The sequence below is a fragment of the Talpa europaea genome (assembly GCF_964194135.1).
Source record: "Talpa europaea genome assembly, chromosome: 7".
NCBI lineage: Eukaryota > Metazoa > Chordata > Mammalia > Eulipotyphla > Talpidae > Talpa > Talpa europaea.
In genome coordinates, this window is record NC_140074.1 from 135005459 (window position 1) to 135031479 (window position 26021).

The 26021-nt window shown below is 66.8% G+C and overlaps 1 protein-coding gene across 1 annotated transcript in view; it reads right to left on the reverse strand.

Annotated features, from left to right (window-relative positions):
* Positions 1-26021, reverse strand: part of DNAH17 (dynein axonemal heavy chain 17) — a gene marked incomplete at both ends in the record, with an annotated part of 72331 nt that overhangs the window by 30437 nt on the left and 15873 nt on the right. Inside the window, 30 exons of the mRNA XM_084237749.1 lie at positions 81-254; positions 374-656; positions 3309-3457; positions 3956-4083; positions 4503-4635; positions 5399-5536; positions 5826-6053; positions 6181-6319; positions 6507-6664; positions 7318-7422; positions 8179-8335; positions 8722-8882; positions 9128-9259; positions 10222-10329; positions 10426-10551; positions 10975-11127; positions 11778-11904; positions 12206-12297; positions 12408-12755; positions 13492-13614; positions 14927-15175; positions 16204-16356; positions 17450-17536; positions 17614-17730; positions 18418-18640; positions 18967-19136; positions 19711-19965; positions 21592-21774; positions 23112-23255; positions 25086-25226. Of these exons, the coding sequence (XP_084093875.1) occupies positions 81-254; positions 374-656; positions 3309-3457; positions 3956-4083; positions 4503-4635; positions 5399-5536; positions 5826-6053; positions 6181-6319; positions 6507-6664; positions 7318-7422; positions 8179-8335; positions 8722-8882; positions 9128-9259; positions 10222-10329; positions 10426-10551; positions 10975-11127; positions 11778-11904; positions 12206-12297; positions 12408-12755; positions 13492-13614; positions 14927-15175; positions 16204-16356; positions 17450-17536; positions 17614-17730; positions 18418-18640; positions 18967-19136; positions 19711-19965; positions 21592-21774; positions 23112-23255; positions 25086-25226 (4884 nt within the window). The remainder of the gene's footprint in view (positions 1-80; positions 255-373; positions 657-3308; positions 3458-3955; positions 4084-4502; positions 4636-5398; positions 5537-5825; positions 6054-6180; positions 6320-6506; positions 6665-7317; positions 7423-8178; positions 8336-8721; positions 8883-9127; positions 9260-10221; positions 10330-10425; positions 10552-10974; positions 11128-11777; positions 11905-12205; positions 12298-12407; positions 12756-13491; positions 13615-14926; positions 15176-16203; positions 16357-17449; positions 17537-17613; positions 17731-18417; positions 18641-18966; positions 19137-19710; positions 19966-21591; positions 21775-23111; positions 23256-25085; positions 25227-26021) is intronic.

Consider the following 26021-nt stretch of genomic DNA (forward strand, 5'->3'; position numbering starts at 1 on the left):
CTTGCTCCTGGCTCTGCTCCAGAGCGTGGGAGGGGCCGAGCTGTGGTCCATGGTCAGCGGCCTCTGCTGCGGGGACGTACCTGCAGGGGGACATCAGGGTCCAGCTCGAAGGAGGGCACCTTGTCCGTCCATGGCAGGAACTTCTTGGTGTCGGGGTCTATGTAGTAGTCAAAGACCGTGCCCTGCGAGGGGAACTTGATGGTCTTGAACTCGTTGATCCACCATTTGCTGAACTCGACTCGATAATCAACAAGCTGTTAAAAAAAAAAAAAGGAAAGGAAACCGTAGCCGGGGTGGCTAAGCAGCTGCGGGATACCCCCGTGGGCTGCAGGGAGACCCGCGTGGGCGGCGGGGCCCCTTGGTGCCTGGTCACCTGGTCCTGGAACATGGCCCCGCCGAAGGCCCAGAAGCAGGCGAACACGAAGTAGAGTTCGTACAACTCCTTGGGGGAGTCGGGCGGGGCGCTCTTCTCGGTCAGCAGGCACTCCAGCAGGTACAGGATGGTCTGGATGACCGTGATCTCGGGCACCGGCGTGATCTTCTTGAACCCGACCCGCAGCTTGTCCAGGCAGGTGGGCAGGTACTTGTCGAAGAGGATCATCAGGTTGGCCTTTTCAGACTGCACCTTGCGCCTCTCGATCCAGCTGCTCACCACTCTGGGGAACATGGGGAGCACGGTGAGGTGGCCACGGCGTTGTGTCCCCTGGGTGAGCGCCGCCAGGCTGTTCCCTGAGATCCTGGGGCTCCCACCTGGCGTGGGGGATGTGGAACTATGCTCTTCCCTGGGATCCTATCCAGGGGGGTGCTAGAAGCCTAGATAACTGGGAGCCACCCTTACCAGCCCTGATGAGGCCAACATTGAGGGCAGTAGAGCAAGGGGTAGAAGAAATCAGAGGAAAGTTTCCATGAATCCTTTGGGTGGGGGTGGGAGAGAGAGGATTTGGTGCTGGGAGGGAAAGAGGAGAGAGAGGAGAGGTGATGCAACGTCTCATTACTTCTCCTTGCTCCTGGATCCAGCCATGCCTGAAGCGCGCCATGCCCAACTGAGTTGGTCATTTTTGTTTTTTGTTTTATTCAGCTAGTTTGAGTTTGAAGTTGCCATGTGCAGTGGGAAAGTCCAAATCAGTGAAGCAGGAAATCCTTGGGGAGACACGAGTTGTCTGGCAGGCACCGGCCTCTGCGCATAGAGGTGGCCGCCACAGCAGTGTGGGAAGTGGGCCCTGGAGCCCTGCTGCCTGGGCTGGAACCCACCCCCCCACTGCCAGCGGCGGCCGTAAGCAAGTTACTCCACGTGCCCGGGCCCCGGATTTCCCGTCTGCCATGGGGACGGCAGTACTCGCTCCCCTTCAGAGGACTGCCTGGGCTGCTCTGTTTTGGAGCTTGTCGCAGGGAGCCCGCCCCTCGTCAGTGCTGCCCAAGTGTCTGCTGCAAGTGTCGAGAGCATCCGGCTCTGGGGGGGTCCACGCCCGCCCACAGCCACGCCGCCGGCAGCTCCCGTCCAGCTCTGCCTCCGGCCGCACCTCCATCAGGGCAGAGGATGAGCGGAAACCCGCGGCTCGCCCAGGACAGCCGGCAAACCGTTACACTCCCACTGTCTGAACAAAACCGCGGCCCCAGCGCCCGGCAGAGCTAAGAAGCGACGTCCAGTCTTCAGCAGAGGCCGACGTGCACACCTGCCTGCAGATCGCTGCCTTCGCCTGCGGTTTTGAAGGAGTTGGCGTCCTTCGTGCCTGCGGATGTGCACCTGGCAGGGAAAGTGTGTCCTCCCGCCCCTGGTCGGGCGGCTCCTGCCTCGCTGCCTGGCTCCTCCGGCCCTGGAGCCTCACTGTGTCCTCCCCAGCCCTGCAGGGCGGGGGCTCCTCCGTTCCACCCTGTGCCCCCAGAGGCTGCTCTGCCCCGAGGGGTTGCTGCTCTCCCAGCCACTCCACTGCAAAGCCCAGGTCCCTCCTCGTCCCCAGAGAGGCTCTCACCGCCTTGGCCACTCCTCTGGGGGCCCCAAGAACTGCTCCCACCTCTACCCACACCTGCTTGCCTGCTGGTCTCTCCTCCTCCCGCTGGCCGCTCCCAAGTACCCCACCACCTCCGCTCCCCTCCCCATCTGAGGGTTCATTTCAGTCCTCTGGCTTCATCTGCGGTTCACCCCTATCCTCAGCAGCAGGCAGGGTGGTGACCCTCCAAAGGCAAGGCCCCCCCAGGACCTCAGACGTGGTGTCTGCAGGTGTAATCAAGGGACGGCCCTTGAGGTGCGCTTGCCCTGGGCGAGGGTGGCCCTGACCCACGCCTGTCCAGACAGGGCAGAGACCCTGAGGGCGAGGAAGGCGCAGGGAGGGGACTGCCAGTGGCACGGGCATGGGACGCCGGCTCCACGGCAGCACCTGGCCCGGTGGTGCCCCGGCCCGGTGGTGCCGCGGCAGGGGTCCCTGGCCCGGTGGTGCCCCGGCCGTCCAGCAGATGGCCTCGCCTCCCAAGAGGCGAAGCAGCACATGGAGCTCACCCTCCCGCCTCTGCCCCCGGGGTGTGGGCGCCCTGCCCCAGGCCTTCCATCCTGAGAGACAAGCTTTCCTTCCTCCCGCGCCAGCCGCACAAGACGCATTTCCAGAGAGGGCTGCCGCTCCTCCTCCACCACCGCCGTCCGGCTTCCGGTTTCCGCCCGAGTCAGCGCTGGGCCTCCGGCTGCAAGGCCAGCGGCAGCTGTCCTGTCCGGCCCCTGCCCGGGAGCCTCTCCCCTGTGTCCGGGAGGACATCCCTGGATCCCTCCTGCCTTTGGGTCTTTCCGCCCCGAGCCTCCTGGACTCTTCAGCTGTCTTGTCTTCCCAGCGTCTCTCCGCGCCGGCCACATCTTCCCCGAGGAGCCAGCCCCCCGGCCTGGACGCTCCGAGGCCGGACACACCGTCGGGCCAGGCCGGCTGGGTGGGGGAGCGAAGGGGCGGGTGCAGGGCCCGCTGGGGTAGGATGTTCTCTCCTGCGCCTCCTGTTGCCGGAACGGCCCGCCTGGGCCTCTGCTCCGGGCCCCTGGGCACGGCTCTGCCCGCGGCCGCCGAGCGGGAAAACGTGGCTCCGGAATCCACAGCAGGTCTCCCGGAATCCACAGCAGGTCTCCCGTTCCTCAAGGTTCCCAGCATTCCTCACCTCCCGGCCCCACCCCGTCCCCGGTGGCCCCGTCTTCTGCCGGCGGCTCGTTCACCCGGGCTCCCGGCGGTTGCTGTGAGTGCAGGCGGGTGTGCAGCGAGCGAGGCAGTGTGTGCGCGCGCCCTCCGCGTCTGTGTGCCCCTGGGGGTCCTGCGTGCCCCGGACCCGGGCCTACTCACGGATTCCACCCCAGGTCGGCGGGGTTGATGTACAGGATGCCGGCTCTGGACACGGTGGCCGGGGTGGCCGTCCGCAGGTGGCTGATCTCGAACACCAGCCTCATGGTGCGGTTCAGGGGGATCCGCTCGTTGCTGGCCAGGGTGAGGACCTAGCGAGGGGCCCGGGGTCAGGCGCCATGGCTGAAGTGCGTGCCCAAAGTCGGGGCCCCCCCACGCCCGGAGCCCGCCGCCCCTGCAGCCGCCCTCCTCGGCGTTTCTCAGCCACCCTGTGCCAGCTCCACCTCTGCCCGCCGCGGGCCCCAGGTGGACAGTGAGGAGCTGAGTGGGTGTCATGTTAGATGCCCCCTGCTGCCCCCGGGAATTCTGGGGAGTCCAGAGTCCTGCTCTCAAGCTGCGGCTGGTAACTCCAAGGACCCTCTGCCGTCGAAGCCATCACTGCCCTTTCTGTCCTGCGTGATCGGGACAGGAATGCGCTCCCTGTCTGTGCCCAAGGCGGGGCGCGGGGAGCTCCGCAGAAGGGGACCCCATAGTGGGGCCAGGGGTCTCCTGGGGGAGGTGGTTACACTGCAATTCTCTGAGCCCTCTGTCCCCCACTGCCCCCGACGGAGGTTTGGGGGTTAGGGCTAGAATCCAGCAGCCCCTCGAACCTTGTTGTCATCCATGACGGTGTTGAGAGACTCGATCCACATGGGGTCTATGTCCCCGTCCAGGACGATCCACTTGGGGCCGTCGTGGGTGAGGTTGGCCAGGTCCCGCATGATGGTGGAAAACAGGCCTGTGAGCGAGCCGGCCAGGTGAGGGGGGAGGTGAGGGGCAGGTGAGCAAGGTGGGTGTGAGCAGGCTGGTGTGAGCAGGCCCCCAGCAGACCAGGGGTGCTCTGAGGCTGGAGGGCTGACACCCCCGGGCCTGAGCCTGCCCTCTCTCCTGGAGGTGGCCACACCCCAACTTCGGGAGACAGCAGAGGCCCTCAGACAGGAGCACCCCTCTTCCTGCCCCCTGGTCTCGCCTCCGCCCGTTGGGACGCACCCCGGCTGCCCCAGTCCCGGGGAGCAGGGGGAGGCGAGCTTTCCCGTGTCCTCACTGCCTCTTGGCGCTGGCGCCATGTTCCGGTGCCCGCCCCCCGCCCCCTGCCGAGGGCCTCGGGGAGCTGGGGAGGGCTGGCATGGGGAGCCCCCGCTGGCCCCGCCCAGGTACCGTCTTTCCACTCCCTGGTCGCCGGGTTGATGATGCCAAAGAGCTCGTCGCAGGTGACGGCCTTGGGGTCCAGGTCCACGGCCACCGGCCTCCTCTTCAGGTTCTGGTAGGTCTTGTTGAGGGACTTGAGGACCTGCATGGGGGCATCACCGTGGGCTCAGCCCCGGCCCCAGCCGCGGGGGAGGCAACGTCCACACCCAGGGCCCCCGGAGCCGCAGGCGGGACCCTGCTCTGGCCTCGCCCAGGGATGGCCGCTGCAGGGGGCTCCGCAGGGGGCGGGGCTGGCCTTGGGGCCACGCCGAGGCCCCACGTAGTGTCCTGAAGACGAAGCCCCAGTGCTCACGGCACAGTCCAGGCAGGGAGGCCCCGGCTTCCCGCGGGGAGAGGCTGCAGGGACACTGGAGGAGTCTCGTGTAACACGCACGCCACGCGTGTACCTGCTCAAAAAGTGGGGTTTGTACGGGTGCTGCCCCTGCGTCTCTGGTCTTTAGAATAACCTTTACTAACAGCGCGGTCGTCTTCTGGGGGCGTCTGGCTGAACACTTGGCTGGTTCAGAATTTTCCAGAGTTACAGACGTTAGTGACGTAGCTGGCGCCTGATCTCCACCACGACCCGGGCGGGCAGGGCGGGGGCTGGCGCGGGGAGGTGGGTGACCAGGGAGAGGGCCTCATCAGTGGAAGCAGGGTCCCCAGGCTGCCCCTCGCCCCGCTCCTGCCCAGACCACAGCTTCCTTCCTGGGCACATTCTGGACCTGGGGCTTCCCGATGCACTGGGCCGGGGGAGGGGGAGGTGAGGAGCTGACACTTTAGCAGCCTCGCTGGTGAGCTGGAGCCCAGCAGAGTCCTGGGGCACACCCCCCCCAGCCCGCAGGGTCGGGGAACCCGGGCACCCGCACCTGGGACTTGCCGCTGCCCGCGTTCCCGATGATGAACACCGAGTGGCGCACTTGCAGCAGCTCCTCCAGCTGCACCACCTTGAGCACGAAGCTGTCCTCTGCCTGCAGCTTGAGCTCCAGGATGCTCTGCTTGATCACCTGGGGGCCAGCAAGGCCGCTGAGTGCGGGCACCAAGGCACGCGGCCTTTCTGGGGGGGCCTTTCCCGGGGGCTGTTCCAGGGGACCATGGCCTCGGCATGGAGGAGCCGGCCAGTCCCGTCCGCGGGGCTACTGAGAGGCAGGGGATGGTCTGCCCGAGGCCCCGCCCAGAGCCGAGACAGGGGCTGGTCAGGGCTGCCAAGGGCGCCCGGGATTCGGGGGTGCCTCAGAGCGAGGGGGCCCCCTGGGGGCCTGCCCTGGGATGGACCCGCGTCCCGGCCTCACGCACCTTTTCAAAGTTCAGGTCCCGTTTCCGCGGCACGTCCAGGGCCGGGAAGAGGTCCCCGATGAGCCCCATGAACACGGGCAGGTCGTCGGTCACGATCTTGGGGATGTTGAAGTCCCTCAGCGCCCGCATGAGCACCTGGTCCTCTGCCCGGCTGGGGTCCCCCCTCTTCAGGGAGCCGGCCACCACCAGCACAGACTTGATGGCTCGCAGGCCCCAGTCGTAATGGTCCTGTGGGCGGGCGGGGCGAGGGGAGCTGCCTCAGCAGGCCGAGGCCAGGGCACGGGGTGGGGGAGGGTGTGGCAGGGTGGCGGCGGCAGCCCCCCTCAGGCCAGGGGCCTCCCGCCTGGGCGCACACCTGCTTGGAGAGCAGCTCCTTGCACAAGGTGTAGAGCGTGATGAACTTCCTGGCCAGGAGCCGGGCTTCCAGGAAGCCCTCGGCCACCAGCATGATCTCGCAGATCAGCTCGAAGTCGGGCACCACCATGGCGCAGGGCCTGGGGACATCGGGGAGCCTGCCTGGGGCTCGGCCTCACCCCGCCATCCAGCCACTCCACCTGCCCATCTCACCTGGCCACTCACCTCCCCTGCCCCGGGGAGGGGAGCAGGAAGCCACCTGCCCCCGGCCCCCAGGACTCCTCTGTCCCCTCCAGCCCTGGGTTGGCCCCCCTCCCGCCCACACACCTGAACAAGGCCTTGAGGTTCTCGGGCAGCTCCGTGCGGCCGGCGTACCCGGGGTTCATGGTGATGAAGAGGCCCACGGTGGGGATGAGCCTTATCATCTCGCCCAGGAAATTGAAAGTTTTCTTCTTGGCTCGAATTGCATCTTGGACACATTTTACCTAAACGGTGGGCACAGGCGTCAGGTCTGCGTCAGACGTCAGCTCCCGGTCGGCCGGAACCGATGCGCCCGGGTGCCAAGGGTCCGGCCAGCACAGACGCTCCGGCCGCAGCCCTGCCTACCCGGCCTGGAACCCGCCGGGACCCCGCCCCGCCTAGGCCTCTGCGGCCGCACCCGCCCCGCCCAGCCCGCAGCTCTGTGGCCGGCCTGCCCCGGCCCCTCGCCATGGAGTGACCGAGCAGGGTCACCGCGCCGTGTCCCCAGAGGCAGGCTGTCGTCACACTCCTGGGGCTCCCTCCGGGGGCTGCACCCAGTCTGCCCCGTTACTGCTAAGCACGTCCACCTCCGGCCACCTCACACCGCCCGGCCGCGCTGGGCCAGACGCTCTTTGAGGAAGTCCCCCGGCAGGTGAGGGACGCGGCCCCTCCCCCTGGGCTCCCGCCAGGGCGCCCGCGTCCCCACCCCGCAGCCTGCGCTCCGCCCGCCCGTGCTGGGAGCCTGGAATCCCCGAAGGCTCTCGTTCGCCATCCGTGTGCCCGGGACGGGCTCTGCGCACGCTGGGGCTCCCCCACTGACTCTGGGGTGGGCGGTAACCGCTGCCGCCTCGGGGTCAACTGCCGAGTCCCCACAGGCCCTGCGCGGCGGCCTGCGCACCTGCACGGCTATCACGGACAGGACTTCCACCGAGATGCGGTTGAACTCATCGAAGCAGCCCCAGGCCCCCGTCTGGGCCAGGCCCTTGTAGATGTTGCCGCAGGACTGGAAAGGGGAGACGAAGCCTCGGAGGGAGGAAGCCACGAGGCACCAGCCCGAGCCGGACCAGGGCGGGGAGACCCGTTGGGCCCCTTCGAGGGCCCTCCTCCTTCACAGACACCGTCTCAGCGTGCAGGAGGCTGTGTGGGCTGCGTGACCGCGAGGGTCAGAGGGCAGATGCCCCCCTTCAACCTCAGGATAGGGTCTCCAGAGAGGGGGGCTCAGGTGGGGAAGCCCTGCGGGCCCAGGCGCCTGAGCTCAGTGCTCCCCTTCCCCTCAGAGGCTGCTGTGGCCTGGAGCCAGAGGGGGTCCGCTCTCCTGCGCCCCTGGGGGGAAGACGCTGTTGCACCATGTCTCTGATGACCACCTTGATGGCCCGCCCCAGCGCCTCTCCCATGCCCACCTGGCACCCCACAGTGAACCCCGAGGGAGGTGCTCGCTCTGCCTGAGTACCCAAATGCAGGGTAAGCTTGCAGCCCAACTTGGGGGGTCATTGTCAAGGGCAGGGCAGGACTTGGGGGACTGGCCCAGACCAGGGCACATGGCAGCCTTTTCCAGGCACCTCGTCTTCCAGGCACCCTGTCAGGCCCAAGAGGCAGCAGATGCCCAGAAATGCGGCAGGGATTGGTGGGGTGCAGCGGCTGGCCTGTCTACAGGGCCCGCATCATGCTGGCAGCCTGGGCTCCAGGTGTCTGCGGCCCCTGGCAGCTGGGGGTGCAGCTGCAGCCCCGGACACCCCGTCCTGCCCGGGCCGGCACTTGCCTTGTAGTCCATCTGCTCGGAGCAGTTGAAGACGTACACCATGGTGCCCAGGGCCCTGCCCAGGTCCTTGGTGGTCTCTGTCTTGCCGGTTCCGGCGGGGCCAGCGGGGGCTCCACCCATGATCAGGTGGAGGGACTGGGTCAGGGTGATGTAGCACCTGCAAGGGACGTGGCTGTCAGGTGTGCCCCGCCCTGCAAAGTGTCACAGCGTCTGCACCCCCCCCCCCCGCTGGGGCCCTGGACACGTCAGGGGTGTGTGGTTTTTGTAGTTAAATAATCTGCTCAGTCCTCCACCAGTTCACAAGGGTTCAGAACACACCCCCACTTTGCAGGCCCTCCGTCAGAGAGGTGAAGTGAGCCCCCCAAGACAGCACAGCCAGGGCAAAAACTCGGGGCCCAAGGATGCCCCCCGACCCAAATGCTGGTTCTTTCCGCCTCAGCAGCCGACATCCAGGTCTGACCATGTGAGCCTCGTGGGGAGGAGCCCCTGGAGCGAGAGCGACTCCCACCCCGGGGTGTCCAGGGCCAGACCTGTGGCCGTCACCTGTCAGTGAGTGGGGTGATGACCAGCCGCGGCGTGTTGCCAAGGTACTCGTAGGAATACTGGATCTGGGCATCACAGATGTTGGCAAAGCAGTGCCTCTTCTCTTCGTCCCAGCGGTGGCGCAGCTGGGACTGCCAGGTGAAGGCCTGGGAGCTTTCCACCTGCCGAGGTGTGGGACGTGAGGGCCAGGAGTGGCTTGCGTCCAGACTGGCCCGACTCCCAGGGATGCTGCTGGGCCTCTGCCTTCCTCCAGGGCCCATGCCAGCCCCAACACCCAATGCACAGATCACACATCTGGTGTTCAGGTGCGTCTAAGTGGGGAGGGAGCAGGTGCTGCCACCAGGAACAGAGCTGGTGTCCCGGGAAGAGGCAGCAGCAGGGCCCAGCTCCCGCCCAGCCTACATGCCTTGGCCACGATCATCTTGGCCACCACGTCCCGAGCGTGCACGTCGATGGTGCAGATGGTCATGATCTTCATCCTGTCGCCAGCGCTCAGGTTCCCGATGAGCAGGGTGATGAGTGTGTTCAGCTGGCTGATCTGTGGGAGCAAAGGCAGCTCACAGCACGCCGTGCAGCCCCAGGTGCCGGGTGGTCTCCAGGCTGTATGGGGGCCCTCCCCGCCCCGTGGCTGGGGAAGACCACATGCGCTTGTTCACAATAACGAAATACAGAAAAAGTTCTCCACGTCCTCCGGTTGGGGTGGGAAGTCCCCCATTACAATACCAGCAGGTTGATAAAAAGCGATATAGTAGAAGAAAATCTAACGCCACAGGAAGATGGTGGCTATCGGGCTTTAAGAAAAACATGGGTCTTTAAAGTTGTGTAGATTGTACATTTTGACACAGAAGTCAATGAACTGCATGCGAAAGTATCAGAAGGCTACTAAAGAGCGGCTCCAAGAGTCAGCCCAGCAGTGGGTAACAAGAATGTTGGCAGTGGTTATGTCTTGTTGGTGGGGCTTTGGGTAGATTTTCTTTCTTTTGTTTAAAAAATTATCCTTGGGTCTCCCGGGTGGCGCAGCGGTTGAGCGCTGGGTTGAGAATCTGCCCGCAGCCTCTGCAGCACTGGTTCGATCCCCGGCTGCTCCCCGGCCCCCGGAGGAGGGTCCCGCATGGCGCGCAGACCTCTCCTGCCGCCCGCTGCTCCCCTCAGCAGTGTCCTTCGGTCCTTCTGCCTGCTCTGCTCCCCGCTCTGGCTCTGGTGAATCCTCTCACCCTCCCGCGCTTCTGACTGTACCCAGTGTTTATATAAATAAATAAAAATAAATCTTTAAAAAAAATTCTCCTTTGTTTTTGAAACTTGAAACCAAAAATTCTTTTAAAAAAAAAATCTGTGGTAGCATTGGATGATTTCTAGAAAGAGAAATTCAGCTTCCATGTTTCCGAAGCAGGAACACCAGGGTTGCCACCTCCGGGCTGTTTCTGTTCTACCAAAACAGATTCCACCAGGCAGCACCCCGGGGAGCTGAGATGTTTCCCACAGACACCCGGGGCCACTCGCCTGCTTTTTGTTGTAATCTTTGATGGCGTTTTCATAGCCCTCCTCCAGCCTGGCAAACGCCAGCCCCACCTCGGTGGTCCACCAGATCTGGGTGCACGTGAGCGCCACCTGAGAACAGACGCCTCGCGTGAGCCTAGACCGCCCGTGGTTATGGGGGACACGCCTGCCCCGCGCCCCGCCCCCGCCCCCGGCCGCAGCCCAGACCTGGGCGGGGTAATCAAAGATCCACTGCTCTCGGGGTTTCTCCTCGTAGGTCACCACGGCCTCGGGGATCTCGTGGCGGAGCGTGGCACACATGCGGTCCAGCACGCGGTTCAGCCAGACTTCCACCTGCCGGCCGGAGGGGGCGTGGGCGGGGGCCCGGAGCACCTGCTTCAGAGGCCTCCACCGCAGCCGGCCGCATCACCCAGGGGAGAGACGGCCAGGCTTTCCAGAGCAGTAGCCGGACCCCACGACCGATGCGGCTGGGAGGCCCGGTGTGCCCCGCAGGGGCAGAGGGGGGATCCGGAGAGAAGACAGTGATGCCCCCCCCCACCAGGCTCTTCACTCTTCTTCCCTCTCTCCCCCGCCCTGTTCCTCTGCCCCCTCCCTCTGCTCCCCTCCCCTCCCCTTCCCTCCCCTCTTCTTCTTTTCTCAAGAGGTGCCCACACTTCCTGGTGAGGCCGAGCTGGAGAGTTGCTGGTGGCCGCCCTGCCCCCACAGCGGGGAGGAGACCCCTCTGGGCTGCGTCCTGCGGCCTCGCAGCTCACTCACCTGCCCGGACAGGTCACATTCGAGGTCAAAGTCCACGTACTCGTCCTCCTTGCTGTACATGCCCAGGCCGACCTTGAGAGGCTTCCCGCCGGCGTCGAGCTGGAACTTGAGCTTGCACAGGCTGTCGAAGAGCTTGGACAGGTGGCGGCTCACCTGGAAGGGGGCCGGGGGGGGGGCGGGTTGTGAGCGAGGGCTGGGGTGGGGGTGGCGCGGGGCTGGGGCCTGGCTGGGGCGGGTCACACGCCCTGTGCCCCCTTCTTTGGTCGGTGTTTGGCGAATACGGCAGTGAAGAGAATGGTGAAAAGCACCTCAGCCCCCGACACACAGTCGTGGGGACACACGTCTGTGCCCGCAGGTGCTGGTCCCGGTGTAGGTCCCATCCCTGCCCTCGTCCTGTTTCCGTCCTCCCAAGCTCAGGCCCCACACCACAGGCCACCCCGCGTGCCCCCCCAAACGTGCCGCAAAGTTATGATTAAAACGAGGGGGGCTCACGCCCCTCCACCCCGCTAGTTTGTCCTCCTGTTCATCAGGGGAGCCTCGACGAAGCGCTTCCTCTGGGCTCCCGGGCACCAGGCTGAGTGGGACGAGCGGGAGGGTGGCCCCCTGAGCGGGCAGGCGCCCCGGAAACCATCAGGCAAGAACGCGAAGCTCGGGGCCGGAGCCTGTTCCTTTCCGTCCCCGCGGGCCCTGGGGTCTCGGGCCTGGGCCACCGTGGAGGGACGCGGGGACATCCGGGGCCAGCCCGGAGCCGCCTGGGCGGGAGGGCAGCCCGGGCCGGCCACCCCCGAGTGCCGGCCGCTCACCTCCACGGGGTAGTTCCCGTTGGAGAGGATGTCCAGGAGGTCAGCCGAGGACACGAAGTAGAACCGCGGGAAGGCCAGCCTCTTGGTCTCCAGGTACTCCGCCAGGGCCTTCTCGCACACGGCCAGGCTGCGGGGAGAGCGGAGCCCTGGGCAGCGGCCTCTCCTGGCCGGGGCTGGTAGACAGACCCCGGGAGGCCCGGCCGCAGTCACAGCCCCAGCCCGTCAGGGTCCCTGGCTACAGGGCGCATTGTTGCCTCCGCAGCCCTTGGTAACTTGGGGAGGGGAGCAGGGGCGGCCCCCACCCCCAGGGCGGTCCTCCGGTGCAGGGAGAGTTGACGCAATCCCAGACCCCGGGCTTGGCCGTCCTGGCCAGCAGGGGGCGCCCGACTCGGTCCCTGCGCCGCCCCGGCCGGGCAGGAGACACCCACCTCTTTTTCAGGTTCTCCAGCTTCTTGTAGAGGCCGGGCTTGTTGGTGGCTTCCACCACGTTGGGCGTTTTCACTGCTTCTTCCATCAAGGCCTGGGGACCATCGGCACGCTGGGAACCCCGTCTCTCCCCGGGGTGCCCTTTCTGGAAATGCCTGGGTGGGGGCGAGGGGGCGGGGAGGGGGCGGCGTGGGAGCCCCGCACCTTGAACTCCAGGTCGATCTTGTCGAAGAGCCCGGCGTCCTTGGGCAGCTGCGTGCGGATGTCCTCGGAGCCGATGAAGATGCTTTCCAGGTGGCTCCAGGTCCTCTGCACCTCGAACCAGATGGAGATGACGGAGTCCGCCGTGGACAGCTTCTGCTGCCAGCTGGTCACCTCCTTCAGGAAGTGGGCCAGGTACTTGGACATCATCAGGTTCTGCAGCTGCACCTGGTTGTCCTCCAGTGTCTCCACCAGCAGCTCGTCGGACTTGAGCAGCGGGGTGCCCGTGCGCGGGTGTGGCTCGTGCTGGAACTCCATGGTGGACCAGGTGCTGTCCAGGGTCTTCAGCACCTGCCGGGGCGCGGGGGTCAGCGCAGGGGCCCAGCGCCCCGGACGTGGCTCTGGGACTTGCTGCTGTCCGCACCCCTATCACTCCCCGCAGCCAAGCACTGGACAGTGTCCCAGGGCGGGCGGCTGGACAGGCAGGACATGGTCTGCCCGCACCGTGACCCCAGACGGCCAGGAAAGGGGGCAGTGACAGCGCTACAACACGGTGACCCCCCAAACGAGACATTCAGGGCAGGAAGCCAGATGCAAAGGCCACCCAGTGTGGGTCCCTGGTGGGAGACATGGGGGCGCTGGGGCGGTTGGGGCCCGGGTCTCCCCCTGAGGCGCTGGGAAGGCTCTGAGGCGCTGATCTGAGTGCTGGCGCCGCCCTTGGGCTGCGGGAGGCCAGGCGGGTGAGGAGCAGCAGCAACTCAAACTCAAAACAGCTGGGTGAAGAGAGGGGTGTGACCTGCAGAGGGGCCCGGGGGCTCAGGGGGACCCACCTCAGTCCACCCCTCCCTCCCTGGCTTCTCCAGTCCAGGGCAGAGGCCCGGGGCGGGGCGGGGGGGCAGGACAAGAGGGGGCGCTCAGGTCGTGGAGCTGCGCAGCTCGCGCGGGGCCCGGCCGCAGGCGGGCAGCGGGCATTTTCAAGCAATACATTCTGGAAATGCTGTGCCGATCGCTGCCACGACCCCTGGGCCCGCATGACGAGGCTGCGGGTGCAGCCCCAGGCCCCGGCCAGTGCCCGGCCGTGGGGTACCTTCTCCATCCCCGACTCTTTCACCGCCTTGTCCACGATGTTCCGGACCTCGTCCTCGTATTTGTGCAGGTTCAGCTGCAGCAAGTCAGCCAGGGTCGTCTCCTTGGACATCACAAACTTCACCTGGGGACGCAGGCACGTTCCCTCGCGCGTGGGCCGACCCTCTGGCCTCTCCGCCCGGAAGGTGGGCACGGGCACGGGCTGGGCCCACCACCAGCTGCCCTTGACCCTGCGAGTCGGCCTGGCCTTTCCTCCCTGTTGAACAGTGCCCCCTGCCACGCCGCCGGGGCCTCAGTGCGCCCTTATGTGGACACGGGTCTTGGCTCTTGAGGGTCGTGACGTGGAGCCGTCTAGCTGGCCCAGGTGGGCCTTTATCGGGGACAGCAGGGAGACTGAGGCACGCAGAAAGTGCGTGTGCAGAGGCAGGGGCCTGTGACGTGGCCCCCAGCCTGGGGTTCGGGGGGAGGTGGGGGAGCCAGAGGGCCCTTGACAGCCCTCCTTGACAGTCCTCCTTGACAGGAGGGCGCGCAGCCCCGCTGGCTCCAGATGGCTCCAGATGTCTGAGCCCTTCGTGGTCCTTTGTGATGGCGGCTCCGGGCGGAGGGGGGGCCCAGTGTCAGTCACCGGCTGGCAGGGCCTGACCGTGGCTCCAGTAACACCACTGGCTGCTCAGAGCGCACCAGCCCCCAGCCCCAGCCACACCCCCTCAGCCTCTTCCCGGGTCATTGGACCCGAGCCCACCATGGAAGCCGCCGTCCAGCACCCCGCCAGCAGGTCTGGGGGGACCGTCCTCAGGTAGGCTACACCCCGGTCATGCCAGGTCCTGGGGCTTGGAGAGGAGGCAGCTCAGTGCCCGGGTCTCGCCCGGGACCCCAGGATGGGGCCCGAGCCTGTTGCCAGGGGTCTGGACTCAGAGGGACATTCTGCTTGTCTTTCCACTTCTCTCTGCTGGCCCAGGCCACGTCCCCAGGCTCTGGGGAGCTCTTCCAGCTCTCCCCAGGAGGCCGTGGCCTTCAGCTCCCACCATCACCCTGGAAGTCCTGCTCAATGTTCCAAGCACAACAGGCAGCTGCCGCTGTGTCTCCCCGAGAGCCGAACCAGGCCACCCCTCTGCCCCGGCCCCATGTGGGGCCTCGGAGAGCTGCTCAGCACAGCCTGGCCACTGTTAGCTGATGGTGGGGAGGGCCCCAGGGTCCCCACTATGGGACATTCCTGGAAAGTGTGGGCCTTGGGGGTGCACAGGAGATCTGGGGGGCTGTCCATCCTCCCCTACAACCGGAAGTGGCTACATTATCTATGGGGCCTGGAACAAAATGGGAAGGATGAGGGCCCTTTGTTTAAAAAGAGGATCAAGAATTTCAAGGGGCCGGGCCAGCGTCCCACGCAGCGGCCCGCCGTGCCCCGGCCTGTGTGACACCCGCCCCCACGCGCCCACCTGGGTGGCCTGCATGAGCTGCTGCCAGTGGCGGTCCCGGATGGCGGGGTTCTGCAGCTCGCTGACGGCGCGCAGGGACGTGATCATGTTTTTGACCGTGTTGTCCAGCCCCACGTAGGCGTCCCAGGTCTTCATCTCCTTGTCCAGGGAGCGCACGTCCTTGGCGAACTTCTTGCAGTCTATGTCCATCTGCTCCACGTTGATGTCCTTCCACTTGGTGGTCTTCCAGTCGTCGATGCTGGTGTTCACCTGCGGCGGAGAGCTCGCTGTCCGTGCCCGGAAGGCCCCGGAAGACACCGGGACACTGAGGCCCTCACCCGTGGGCAGCCAGGCCCAGGGAGAGTCGGGAGGGTGGGCAGGTGCCAGTCACGAAGGCACCTGCCCGGCTTGCCTGCGTCACGTGCGGTGGAAGCAAACTAAAAGGTGACCCAGACAAAGGGAGAGCCCCGAAGCCCGCGGACTGGACGACACAGCCGGGACGCAGCTCCCTCTTACCTGCAGGCTTCATGCGCCCCCAGAGAGCTGGAGACGTGACAGGCTTGTTCTAACATGGACGTAGAGGCGGGCGGCGATCTCGGGAGCGGGGAGGGAGGGGTCCCCGCTGGCCGGCCTGGCGCTGACGGGGCAGGTCAGCGGACACCGATTTTGGCTCACGCCCCCCGAGTCCTGACAGGCCACAGAGCCACAGGCGCGGGCGGAAAAGGGAAATGCACGCCCCCTCCCTTGACTCACATGGACCGAAACGGTCACAGGCTTCAACGAGAACCCAAACCGTCCAGCTCTCAGGGAAAGAAGCAGGACTAACCACCGAGCTGCGGGGGAGCCCCTGGACCTGACCCCTGGCAGGACGCACTGACGGCTGGGACGGCACCGAACTAAGGCCGTGCCTCAAACACCCACCGGGGATGGGAGTCGAGATGGGGGGCGGGGACACGCCTCTGCAGGCCCGCGGCCACCCCCTGGCCACCCCGCAGCCGGCCAGCGCACTGACCGCGTGAGGAGTCGCAACGCTCAGGCTAGAAAATGGGCGGAAGGGGCGGCCTCGTGGGAAGCCGCCCCCGCGGGAAGCCTAGGGAAGCGGGGCGGGGGGTCTCTGCCGAGGAGCCGGGGCGCTCCTGGTTCCATTTTGATCCCAACGGGGCGAGACAGGAGAGAACAAGGGGAGGCGGAGAGACCCGGGGAGCACGGGCGGCAGGAGAGGCCGTGGCCCCCCACCTCCCCCAGCAGCAGCGCAGCCCCCCGCAGTGGCTCCGCCAGGCCGGCCCCTCCGCACTCACCATGACGATCATGTCCCAGAGCTCCTTCAGCAGCCGGACCTCCTTGTGGCAGGCCTTGAGCTGCTTGTAGTCCGGGACGGTGACCTCGAACAGGCTCCCCGACTTGCACAGCGCCTCCATCACGTCCTCCATCATCGTGATGCTCTTTTGTTGCTGGGGGCGGCAGGGAGGTCCTCAGGGCAGCCCCGGCGCACGCCCACCCTCCCAGGTGAGGGGCCAAGGCCAGCAGAAGGGCAGCCAGGCCCTCCCTACCAGGCAGGGCCCCCAGCCCGCCCACGGGCAGGGTCGAGGCCAGACGTAACAGCCGTTGCACAGACGCCCGACTCCCCCCAGAGAGTCCCCGACCTCCCAGCCTCTCCCCAGTTTTCATGCGACTCGCGCCCGTGTGTAATAAGAGACCCTCCCGGGGGAGCGGTCGCTCCGAGAGGGAAATGCTGTGCTTCTGAGGGCTACGGCCTGGCTTTTGCTGGCGTCTCCAGCAGCGCACGCCCAGACCCAGGCTTGGGGGCCGGCGGGCTTTGTCTGGGATTATCCTCAGAATTAGACGCCTGCAGCGCACTTTCGGTTTAATTTTAAAAAAGGGCCTTGCACTGTGCGGCCGACCCCGGAATCTCCGTATTTCTTGTTCTGTTTCTTTATCTTGTCATGCGTTGGCCTGTGGACCCGCCGGACGAGGGCCCAGAGCGGCCTGAGATGGGGGCTTGGGAACAGGGAGCCTGTCGTGTCAGGGGGACCCCACCCCCGTGCGCGGAGAGGAGGAAGGGTCGCTGTGCTCTGGGCGCGAGGGGCTGCCCGCAGGCCAGGCATGGCCCAGAATGGCCCCCGAGGTCCTGGGGTCCAGGGGCAGCGGGCACAGGCTGGCAAGGTGGAGAATGACGTGCGGGACGGACACACGGAAGGGCAGCGTCTCCCTCTGGGGAAGGGGGCTCGGAACGCGAGCTGGTGAGAGGGCCGAGGCTCAGGGGGAGCACAGGGTGCTGGGGGTGTCTGCTGAGCTCCCGGGGGGCCGCGCATGCCACACGCCCCCGCCCCGGGAGTCTCCGTCCAGGGCCGTGTGAACTTGCTGGCTGGACACTGACCACGGGCCGAACAGCAGGGACAGAGGAGGACACGGCGAGGCTCGGCCTTGTGTGCATGGGCGGGACCCCCAGGCCAGCCCCATCGAGGTGCCTCCGGGCGCCCACGATGACAGCCCAGGGCGGACAGAGCACGGAGTCCCCAGAGCCGGCGCCCCCAGCAGACGCACCTTGTTCAGGGACTTGTAGGGGTCGGGGTCGGTGAAGGAGAAGGGGGCGTCTTGCCTGAACTTCTCTCTGAAGTCATGCTGCCTGAGCTGCGGGAGAGCGGGGTGGGGGGTCACACCTGGCCCTGCCCGGAGCCCCCCAGGAGCACCGGCCCAGCCCTGCATACCTCGAATTGCTGGCACTTCCTCCTCAGGATGCTGACCTCGTTGGCCTGCAGGGGCGCCACGTTCTGCTTCACCTGCACGGCCAGCTTCTTGGTGTTCGCCCACTGCTCTGGCAGCTCCTGCGGCAGACGAAGGCCGTGGGCTCTGCCCCGTGCCCCGTGCCCTGCCCCTTGCCCTGCCCAATGCCCTGTGCCCTCTGCCCTGCTCCGTGCCCTGCCCTGTGCCCTGTGAATCCTGAGCGCCCCCAGCCATCGGGGCGGCACCGTGGGGAGCGGTAGTCCTGCAGCTTGGCCAGGAGGCCGGTGCCTTCGCCGACTTCCACCCTAACCCGCGTGTGCATGCTGCAGGCACGTGCCCATGTGTGGACACGCACACAGCAGGCCTGTGGCCACCCACGAGAGCTCCCCGCAGCCCCGCCAGCCCCCTGGACTGTGGGGTTCTGGGCACCAGTGGGGCTGGACACAGCTGGACAGGGCCGGAGAGCCACAGAGGCGCCGGGAGGAGGCTGGGTGGGGCTTAGGCCCACTCTGGCCCCTCACACCCCAGCTCGGGGCACACACAGCCTCGCGGTGTAACGGCGGAGGCCTCCAGGCCCTGGCCTGCCTGAGGGGCCATGTCCCATACGGGGAGCGGGGCCTTGGCTCCGGGATGGGGGTTCCCAGAGCAGAACCCCGCCCTCTTGCCTGTGCTGGGGGGAGGGGCAGAGCACAAGGCCTCTCAGCGTCAAGGAAACACCAGTGAAACGGGGGCCGTCTCCCGCCCCTCTCCAGGAGCCCCGCGCCCGCCGCCTGCCGCCCGCCGCCTACCTGCAGCTTCGTGTGGATCTCCTCGGGCATCTCCTCCCCGTAGCTCCTCAGCAGCTGGATGGTTTGCTTCAGGGGCTCAAACAGGCTGTCGGTGGCCGCCTGCCTCTCCTTGACCTTCATCAGGTGCCCCATCACCTCCACCAGGCCGTCGTAGTCCCCCTCCTTGAGGGGCTTCTTCAGGCCCCCCCTGACCACTCTCATGAACACCTCCAGGTCGCTGAGGCTGCGGGCGCGTGTGGGGTCTAGGAGCTGGGCTCGCCCGGCCACCCGGCCCTCGCCCGGCCCCGCCCGGGGCAGCACTCCCCGGGGACCCCGCGCCCAGCAATCGGCTCAGCCTGACCCGCCTGTCGGGGAAAGGCGAGCGGCAGAGGCTGGGCCCCGCCCTCTCCGCGACACCCGCCCGCCTGTCTCTTCTGGCGGGTCCTTGACCCGTGGGCTCCCCCCCACAGGGTCCAGGAGGTTTCCTCGGGTGTGGGGAGGCGTGCAGGGAAGGGGCGCACCCCGCTGGCCTGGCCTCACCCGATCCCCTCCCAGGGGCCCCACGCCCACCTGTTGATGACGTGGTCGCTCAGGTGCCGCTTGAACATGAAGCTCCAGCGCCGGATGGTGTTGAGCAGCGCCTGCTTGAAGGGCCGGCAGTCGCACTGCAGCCAGCCGTTGAACACCTTGGCGTTCTCGCACCGGGACACCTCCTCGTACAGCCGCTCGTAGGAGTCGATCTGCAACGCCGGCTCTGCTCAGCGCCCGCCCGGCCCCACACCCGGGCGTCCCGGCTGCCCGCTCCGCCCGGGTCTCAGCACGGGGCCGCCGCGAGGCCAGCAGGCCGTCCAGCACCAGGAGCAGCAGCCCCGGGGGGCCCGCCCTCCTAGGGGCTCCTCCTCACCCTTTCTGGGCCCGTCTCACGTTCTCGGGGTGGGGTGCCAGCTCCTCTGACCAGCCCACCTTCAGGTGGCAAAATGTGCCCACTGGGGTCTCCCTGTCACTGGCGTGTCCCGGCCGCCCCGGGGTGAGAGGTGGGGTCCTGCGTTAGCTGCTCTGAGATGACTCAGGCTGGCCCGTCCTCAGCCTGCCTGCCCACCTGCCCCTGCTGCAGGCCCGGCCCACCTCCCGGGGCTGCCGGGGGCTGCCCGTCCTCCTGGGAACAGAGCCACACGCGCCCGTCTGCTGGGCTCCACCAGCCCGACGAGTCACAATACCGCCTTGTAAAACTGCTCGCCTGGGTTTGAAATCAAGCCCGTGGGCCCCTGGGGGGCCCTGGGAGGGGTGGGGTGTGTGGGTAAGGTCCCCACACACCTGCTGCTGGAACTGAGCCAGGGTGGGCGGCGCCTTGGGGAGGGTCTCCTCGGGCCGGGCGTCCAGGTCCTCCGGGGAGACGGCGTGGCCGTAGGCCAGAAAGTTCCTCATGAACTCCTGCATGTTGCCCAGCCACAGGTAGGAGTAGCGCTCGAAGGAGTCCTGGTACTCCTCGGCCTCCTTGATGGCGCTGATGACCAGGTTGGACACCTCCTCCCGCATCTCGATGAGGTCGGTCATGTCCTCCAGGTCCGTCTGACGGGGCGGGAGGGGCAGGCGGGTGAGCGGGGCCGGGGACGTGAGCATCCTCCGGGTGGTGTGGGTGAGACCGACCCCCAGCCCCGGAGCGCAGCACCCCTCAAGTCCGAGAGGCCTGGGCACTGGGCACGCGGGGATGCACATGGGGACCACACAGGCAGGGCCGGGCATCCCCGAGAACCAGGAACCATGGCAGCAGTCCCAGCCTTTGCGTGGGGCGCAGAAGGGAGGCTGGAAGTGGTCGCGGGCTGAGGGAGGAGCCGGGCGCTGAGGGGCTGAGAGCCCGGCCGTGCTGGCAGGATGGCCTGAGTGTCCAGTGAGGCGAACCCGCCCAGGCTGGCACAAGGCCGTGACACGCAGCCAGAGCCCCTCGAGGGGAGGGAACGTGTGTGAACCGTGTTAACTTCCTGTCTCTCGGGACGGTGGCGTCTTAAAAGCCTGGCCGGCCGGGGAAGGGCCTCTCTGGGCCCAGCCAGTTCTGAGAGAGCACAGGACAGGACGCGGACAGAGCACGCAGCCCACGTGGGAAGCAGCCGGTCCCGGGCCCCCCGTCGCCCCTTCCGGAGCTCACACACAGAGCCGCGCGCCCCTGCACCAGCCTCCAGCCGGGCCGCGGCCTCGTGCAGACCAGCAGCTTCCTCCGCCCTGCCTTCCTTTTCCGCAGGAACCCCCACATCACCTCTGGCCTGGGCGTCCCCTTCACTCTGCACCGGCCTCCTGGTGGTGCCTGGGCCTCACCCGCGGCCCGAGGGGCCTGCCGTGCTCTCGCTCCCAGGGCTTCGCTGTCACCCATCACTCCGCAGAGGAAAACCTCACGGCACAAGCGTGACTGGGACGGGGGGTGGGGGGAGGTGCAGCCTGGCGCAAGGCTCGGTCTCCAGGGCCCCGACCACTCTGCCCTGTCCCTCTCCGGGAGCAGCAGTTGCGGCCCCGGGGCCTGACGGGCGCCCGTGGGGTTCGGGGCCCAGGCGGTCTGGCTCACTGTCCTGACTGGGGCCCAAGTCCACACCGAGCCGGCGCGGCGGCAAGTCTATTCCGCCTCAGGAGCGGCCTGCTGTGTGCCTCGGCCCAGCCTGCCCAGAAACTCACACCAGCTGGGCCAGCGCCCAGCCACGCGCCGCCGCGATGGGCGGTTCAGGTGTCTCAGCCGCTGCTTCACGCTCCCCAAGCGTACCCGTACCCGGAGCTCCCACAAACACTTCCCGGGGCTGCCCTCCAGGAGCCCCCGCGGCTTTGCAGCCCCCGAGTCTGATCTGCCTCGCGCCCGGCTCTGTGGGCAGGAGGTGGGGGCATGTACTGTGAGAGGGTGCAGTGGCCCGCGGGAGGCCCCGGTCCCAAAGCCAGAGAACCACAGAGGGGGCACAGCGGGCGTGGGGGCGCAGCACTCTCTGCACCGGGCGGGGTGAAAGCCGCGGTCGAGAGGCAGCCGGGAGGCAGGAGAGGTTTCGGGAGTGCCCGACCGTCCCCAGTGGTCCGACAATGGAGAACTCCACGCTCAGCCAGGTCGGAACCAGTGTCATTTAAACGTGCAGCCCGGGCACTGCCGAGTTGTGACGGCAGCTCCCAGGCCAGGGGCAGCGTTGGCCTCCGTGGGAGGCAGGCAGGGCCGGGCCTCAGACTGACCTTATAGTTGAACCGGCCCCTGGCCAGCCGGGGAATGAGCTTGGCCGTGTTGTAGATGTCATTGATGAGGCCCTCGATGAGCACCAGGAAGCTGTGGCTCCCACCCACCTCCAGGGACGGGCTGAAGGTCAGGCCCTCCTCGTCCAACTCCATGCGGACCTCAAACAGCGGCGCCACGCTCTCCTGAAACAGCAGATGCAGGGGTCACTGCCTCAGCCGTGCAGGCCATCGGGGGCTCCTGGCTGGCAGCCTGCACCTCCCCATTTGAGCGAGCCTCCAGACGCTGCGCACGGCGCTGGCCCAGAGCTCTGGGGTGGGCAGTGGGCAGGGCCAGGCCTGGGTGGGCAGGAGCCCTCGCTGGCTGTATGGCCCTGCTCCCCGGAGGTCTAAGATGAGGCTCATCCTGGAGAGGACAGAGACGCCAACTGTCCCGGGCTGTCCTGGTCATTGCCAGGACTGGCTGAGTCAAGGACACAAGCGTGTGCAGCGCGGCGGCTGCCCACCTCCAGGTGCTGGCGCCCCGGCCGCGTTGGTGGCGGGTCCTGGCCGGGCAGGCTGGCCATCATTGTGCCCCGGAAGGACATGGCCTGGGGCCCCTCGCAGCCTCCTGTCTGCACAGACATCGCACACGGAGGCCCTGGCTGGGCCCCTGGGGGCTGCAAGGCTGCAGTGTCAGGTCAATGGTCAGGCTATGGGAGGTGGCCCTGGCGCCCCTGGATCCTCCAAGCCAGGGCCAGAGCTCCCGGGGGGCCCTGAAGCCCACACCGCAGCCACTGAGCACCCCCCAAACACAATTCCCACACCAGCTCGTGGGGTGCTGGCTTGTGGGGTGCTGGCTCGAGAGCCTGTAGTTTTCTCTGGTCCTGGAGCGGCCTCGACCTGGCGCACCCTGCAGGGGCGGTGTGCACCACCCCACCAACAGTGCTCAGCGTCTGTCTGGGTGCCAGCTGACTTCGGGGACTGCTTCCGCCCTCCAGCTGTTCTCGGGCACCTCACATGGCCCCGTCCTTGCCTGCCAGAGGCTGGGCGGGCTGGGGTCTTTGGCCCTGCACTGCAGGCAGCCTTGGGGGACGGCGGGATGAGATGGGCCACACGCCTCCCTGCCGACGTGGTTCGCGCTTCCACGTGCGCGGCAGCGGGTAGGGGAGGGTAGAGGCAGGAGCGCCCCCCGCTGCCCGGTCACCGCACGTGGTTCCGGCGGCCACTGCCCCCCTCCCCCGGCGCAGGAGGCTGACGCTGCGTCTGGGTCTGCTCAGCCGGTTATGCTGCGGTGGCTTTAAGGCGGCCGACGTCCTGAGCGCCTGGGGTGAGTGAGGGGTCCCCGATGCAGCACTGGCAGTTCTAAAACTGGGACAAGCGGGTCACCGCAGGCAGATTTTAACACGCCTGCTTTTTTGCAACACACTGGCGCGTTCTCATCAGGGAGCCGCAGGCCCAGCCGCGCGGCGCTGATGACACGGAGCCACCCCGACGGGATGGGACGCGCAGGCCGGTGGCAGCCGCTCACGGGCACCACTCACGTCTGCGACCATGTTGTTTATCAGGTAATTCAGAGACTTGCGGATGAACCCGTCAAACTCGTCCAAGACCATGTTGTCGATGTAGCTGACGTACTCCTTCCAGGACAGGCCGGCCGTGTCGGCTCGGAACAGCTCGGCGTTCTCCTGCGGGCAGAGGCGCGGCCCGTCAGGCCCAGCTGGGTCACCTGCCCGTCCGACCCGCCGACCAGGGGCGCGGCCCGAGCCCGTCCTGCTTCGCACACCACACACAGGCCCGCGGCCAGCGTGGCACAGCCTGCCGCCCCCTTCCCGCCAGGGCCGGCTCCTGAGCCTTTCCAGTTTCAGCTCAAATGTCATCTGCTCACAACGCAGCCCCCTCCAGGTCCCCCGATCCACGGCCGCTTGGGTTCCTGGCCCTCTGGCCGTCTACCGCGTGGGCCTGTCGCGGGGCAGTGCCCGCTTCATGAGAACGGGATTGTTTTTTCTTTCCTCCACTGTACCTGCAGCGCTCAGCAGTGTTCCTGGGGCACCCCAGGAGCTGGGGGTGGGTAACCTGACGGGTGGGGGTGGGTAGATGGGTGGATGGATGGTGGGTGGATGGTGGGGGGGCGGTGGGTGGACTGTGGGTGGGTGGGTGGAAGGCTGGATGAACAGACGGGTGGGCGGGTGAGTGGACGGAAGGCTGGATGATGGGCAGTTGGGAGGTTTGGTGGGTGGACGGGCGGATGGGCGGACAGGTGGGGAGCTGGGGGCTGTGAGACACGGAGCCTCACGGAGGGCACAAAGGGAAAGTGGCCGTCTGCACGGCAGGCAGCTAATGCTACGCTAACAGGGCAGAGAAGACACAGGTTGAGCCGCGGCGTGGCGCACACGGCAGTGGTCCAGGGGAACGCCGCGGGAGGGGGCGACAAGTCCAAGGGACGGCTCAGCCACGGCGCTGCTGCTTGTGGCTCGGCCCCTCGCCTGCCTCCCCTCCCCCCCCGCCCTGTGCCCCTCACCTTGCCCTGACCCAGCTCACACCCCCCGGCGCCCAGGGCCCGCACAGGTGCGTGCTGACCTGTCCTCCAGCTCTTCTAGGTAACGTTCCTGCAGGTTAACATTTTCGCTCAGTGGGCCCTTCGGCACTCTCTGGCGAAGGGGGGCGGGGGAGCTAGAAATGAGTCGGGATGGGCTTTCATCCCTTCAGGCCCTTGATGCGGAGAACAGCTGACTGTGGACCGTCCCCCGTGGGGCCCGCTGGCCTGACAGAGGGTGGCGACCTCCATTTAAGGTCACCCCAGTGATTGGTTCCGTGCACCCAGCAACCCCAAAGCGCTGCCCGAAGACACCCGGGCCCAAGGGAGACGCTTGTCTTTCTCAGGCCGGGCATGTGCTGCCTGCCAGGTGCACCTGGGAGCTGACCTGAGTCAGCTGAGCTGACCTGGGCGCGAGGGTGCGGAGGGGGGCCTGAGGCCCCACCCATGGGAAGCAGGCGGCCTCCAGTGAGCCAGGGCTGCTGCCGCTCGTGCTCCTGCAGGTGCCAGCGGGGCCCTCACGCCCGACGGTCGGCAGAAAGAGCATCTGACCTTGGGCAGCTTGTGGGGTGTCGCCCCCTCTGCCCATGTACGGGCGCTGCTCCTGATGGAGGTACCCCCCACCCCAGCCCCTCACGCCGTGGGCTGGGGTTTCTTCCTGACACTGGTGGGTGGGCCCCCTGCACACACACACACACACACACACGCACGGACACGCGCACAGGCACACACGCACGCCAGCAGGCAGGGAGGTGAGATGTGCGCAGCCCGTGGGAAGGTGTCAGCTGTCTGAGCTGAGGGTGTGCGGGGCCCCGCGCCCTGAGAATGCGGGGGCAGACACGTAACAGGCCTGGACTCCAAAGGGCACCGTTAAGCGGCTGCTGTTTCCGAGGGGCACTGCCTCGGGGTGGAGGCGGCGGGCTTCTGTCACCTCTAAAACTGCCCCCCTCCCGGGCCGGGGGCCCCAGGGCCGCGCCCTTACCGCCACCATGGCCTGGACCTTCAGGCCGGCCTCCCTGACCGCCGCGTAGCGCCGGTTGAGGTTCAGTGTCCTCCCCTCCAGGTCCAGGAGCGCCTCCTTCTTGTTGTCCTTTCTTTCAAACAAGGGGTTGGCCAGACAGTCCTGGGGGAAAAGGCCAGATGCCGCCCCGCGTTGGCCGTGCCAACACACGCTCGCCCCGACCTCCCCGAGGCCCGCTGCCCAGAGCCCGCGATGTGCGACCGCGCGCAACACCTACTCGTGCGGGACCTGCAGCCAGAGCAGCCCCCGCCTTGAGGTTTTCTTCTTTGGGGGCGCTCCTGCTGTTCTTTCGTTTTTGCTGTTTTTCCTTAAAAACTACAGGGCCTTCGCTCCTGTTTTCTGTGGAGATTTGGCTCACGGGGACGCTGCTTCTGACTGAGCGTACCAACGCGGTCTAGCAGCTCAGCCTCAGGTGATGGAAAAAAGGACAAAGTGCCTCGATTCCCGTGACTGCGCTTAGGGCCTCTAGGCCCCAGCCCCACCCTCTGCCCTTCTTGACTGTACACGCTGTGAACACGTGTTGTTTTGACCCTGTTCATCTCTTGCAGCCACGGTAAGTCATTTGCTCTTCTGTGTCTTTAGATTTAATTGCTTCCGGGGCGCGCGCAATTTTTTTTTTTTTTAAATTCTCCTCTTGGTGCTCTTGAATGAGGTTGACCTCTTGCTGGCCTGGAACGCACCCTGCAGTAGGCTTCGCAGGAAGGGCACGCACGGCGTGGCTCTAGCCCAGGCCTGTGTGAAGATGGCGAGACTGCAGGCTCGAGGTGACAGCTTCTCAAGACCGTGCTCGCGGCTTTGCGGCTGCCCAGGGCCCCGTCTTGTGAAGACTGAAGCAAAGGACGGCTTCTTTTGTCTCTTTGCAGGATTGATCTCGTGCTTGGTGGAATGATGTCGGTT